Source organism: Octodon degus, unplaced genomic scaffold, assembly GCF_000260255.1.
Source record: "Octodon degus isolate 3935 unplaced genomic scaffold, OctDeg1.0 scaffold00129, whole genome shotgun sequence".
Taxonomy (NCBI): domain Eukaryota; kingdom Metazoa; phylum Chordata; class Mammalia; order Rodentia; family Octodontidae; genus Octodon; species Octodon degus.
Genome location: NW_004524705.1, coordinates 1,228,109 through 1,230,499, shown reverse-complemented (window position 1 = coordinate 1,230,499; position 2,391 = coordinate 1,228,109). Strand labels below are relative to the sequence as shown.

Below are 2,391 nucleotides of genomic sequence, written 5' to 3'. Positions count from 1 at the left end.
CATACTCAGCTGGCTCCAAGGCAGAGCGGCACATGGCAGAGAACGAATAGTTCACAGTGGCGGGAGACAGCAAAAGCACAAGAGAGAAGCCATGGAGCCAAAGCCTCCTGCAGTGCTTCCGGGGCAGAGCCACCCGAGCTCTGGAGCACACAACTTGCCACAGATCGCTGGGGATGCGGGACACGGAACTACAGGACTCAGTGCTGCCCTGCTGGGTCCTGGGCTCGCTCTGGTCCTACTCCTTTGTATCCCACTCCTAATTTCTGGAATGGCCATGCTTATCTCTGCCACTGCATGCTGGGAGTGTTGGCTTTTCATTTGCACAGAGGCGCACAGCCAGGAGTCTGTCTTGCATCCTGATGGAGACTTGGGATGTGGGCTTTTCAGTAAGGCCAAAACTGTTAGGACTGTGGCAACTCTTAGAGATGGACTAAATGTCTTTTGCATAAAGGGATGTACACAAGGCTTAAGCAGAGACAGCCAGACACAAACCTCAACCTACCAAGATGCTGGGACCACAGGTTCTCACTGCCACCCAGCAGCTCCAAACACTTTTCACTTCATTTTTTGGAGGAGTCTAGCTGTGCTACTAAGCTGGTGCTGAGCTCTTGGGCTCCAGGGATCTCCCTGTCTCAGCCTCCTGAAGAGCTCTGACCACCAGCACGTGCCCCTGCACCCAGCTTTGCTGAGTGTTTTAAGAGTCACTTACTCACCAAAACACATACAGTACACATGGGAAAAGGAAACTCAGGCGCACGCAGGCCCAGCCGTGGCCAAGACTCAGGCAAGGAGCAATGCCTCACCTGGTGTAAATGCCATCCACGATGCCAATGGTCGCCTCCTCTGCAGGAACATAGGAGCCCACCTGGGCCATGAGCGTGATCAGGGCCACCTGCTTGATGTAGGAGCTCTTCCCACCCATGTTGGGGCCAGTGACGATCATGACTCTCTCTGAGTCCTCCTGGAAGTAAACAACAAGGTCACACACAGCGTCCGGAGGATGATGGAACCCGTACACCTCTTCCCGGAAGCGAAATCCACAAGCAAAGCTCAGCCTTGTGGCGGTGCCTGACCATCCGACCTGCGTGACCAGAGCTTCCAGGCTGATGGCGGGCAGGAAGGAGGTCTGCGAGCCAGGCGCAGGGTCCACACTGCTCCAGCGCAGGCCTGACGGTGGCTGCACTGACATGATGACCTCATGAGAGAACCATCACAACAGTGGGCTGGGCACTGCATGCAGGCAGGCGGGGGGAGAGGGGGGCACCAGGCTGGCACCCCAGTGACCACGGCCTTCCACCAGGCCTTGCTGCCCCTCCTTGTGACCATGGGGAGCCCAGAGCCCTCTGCAAACACAGCATGAGCTGAACGTTCGTGACTTTGGGGGCAGTCAGGGAGGACCTCGCTGTCCTTGGCTGGCCTGTGCTGCCACAGAGCAGATTCTTGCAGACACGGCCTGGAGAGTGTACTGGAGGCCCTGGGCTGAAGCTGCTCAGCTTCCATGGACTGTCCTCAGACCTGTCCGCAGCCAGCTTCAGACTGCCTGTGTTTAAGGTCTATCTACCACCCATCTACCTCATAGCACCAGCACCACATACCTCTGAGCCAGCCACAGAGACCGGGCGTGGTGGTGCACACCTGTAATACCAGTGCTGGGGAGGCTGAAAACAGAAGGATCACTACGAGTCCGAGCTTTGTAGTGAGAATCTCTACCCAATACATAAAAATAAATAAATAATATAAAAATAAAAATTGTGCAGCCAGGGATGTAGCTGAGTAGCACAATGCCTGCCTGGCAAGTACAAGGTCCTAAGCTCAATTCCCGGTACAAAAAAAAGTATTATATAATTTATCAGAGAATCAGAAGAAATTAAATGCTTAGGTGTAAGCCCAAGCAAACGAGTAAAACCTATGCATAGAAAACTATAAGACTATAGTGAGAAAGAAGAGCAAGTTAAAGGAGGAGGTGAACCCTGGCCAGGAGGCGGTAGTGCCGTCCGGCTCAGGACATGAAGATGTGGGGACCCACAGGCAGGCTGCACACACACAGCTCCTGGTTTCTGAAAGGGTGATGCTGGGCTCAGAGGCGGAAAGTCACCTTTCAAATGGTGCTAGCTCAAAGGACATTCACATAAAACATAAAAAATCTCATATCACAAACAAAACTCAAGTTCAGGTCGATTCTAGGTTTGAAACACAGGAAAACAGTAAGGCTGCTGGACTATGACACATGACCTTGGGGCAGGCGACATTTCTCACACATCTCAAGCCACAAGGAAGAGACTGAAAACTGGAGTGTGTTATATACATAAAGTCCTAGTCTCTAAAAGATAGCATGCAATTCAGGACATACGCATTACGTGTTTCCCAGTGACTCACCTTCAGGATACACAA

At 52.6% G+C, this 2,391-nt stretch overlaps 1 protein-coding gene across 1 annotated transcript in view; it reads right to left on the bottom strand.

Moving 5' to 3' along the window:
- Nucleotides 1-2,391, bottom strand: part of Msh3 (mutS homolog 3) — a 132,026-nt gene that overhangs the window by 26,811 nt on the left and 102,824 nt on the right. The window contains exon 17 of the mRNA XM_012516845.2: nt 804-961. Within this exon, the coding sequence (XP_012372299.1) occupies nt 804-961 (158 nt within the window). The remainder of the gene's footprint in view (nt 1-803; nt 962-2,391) is intronic.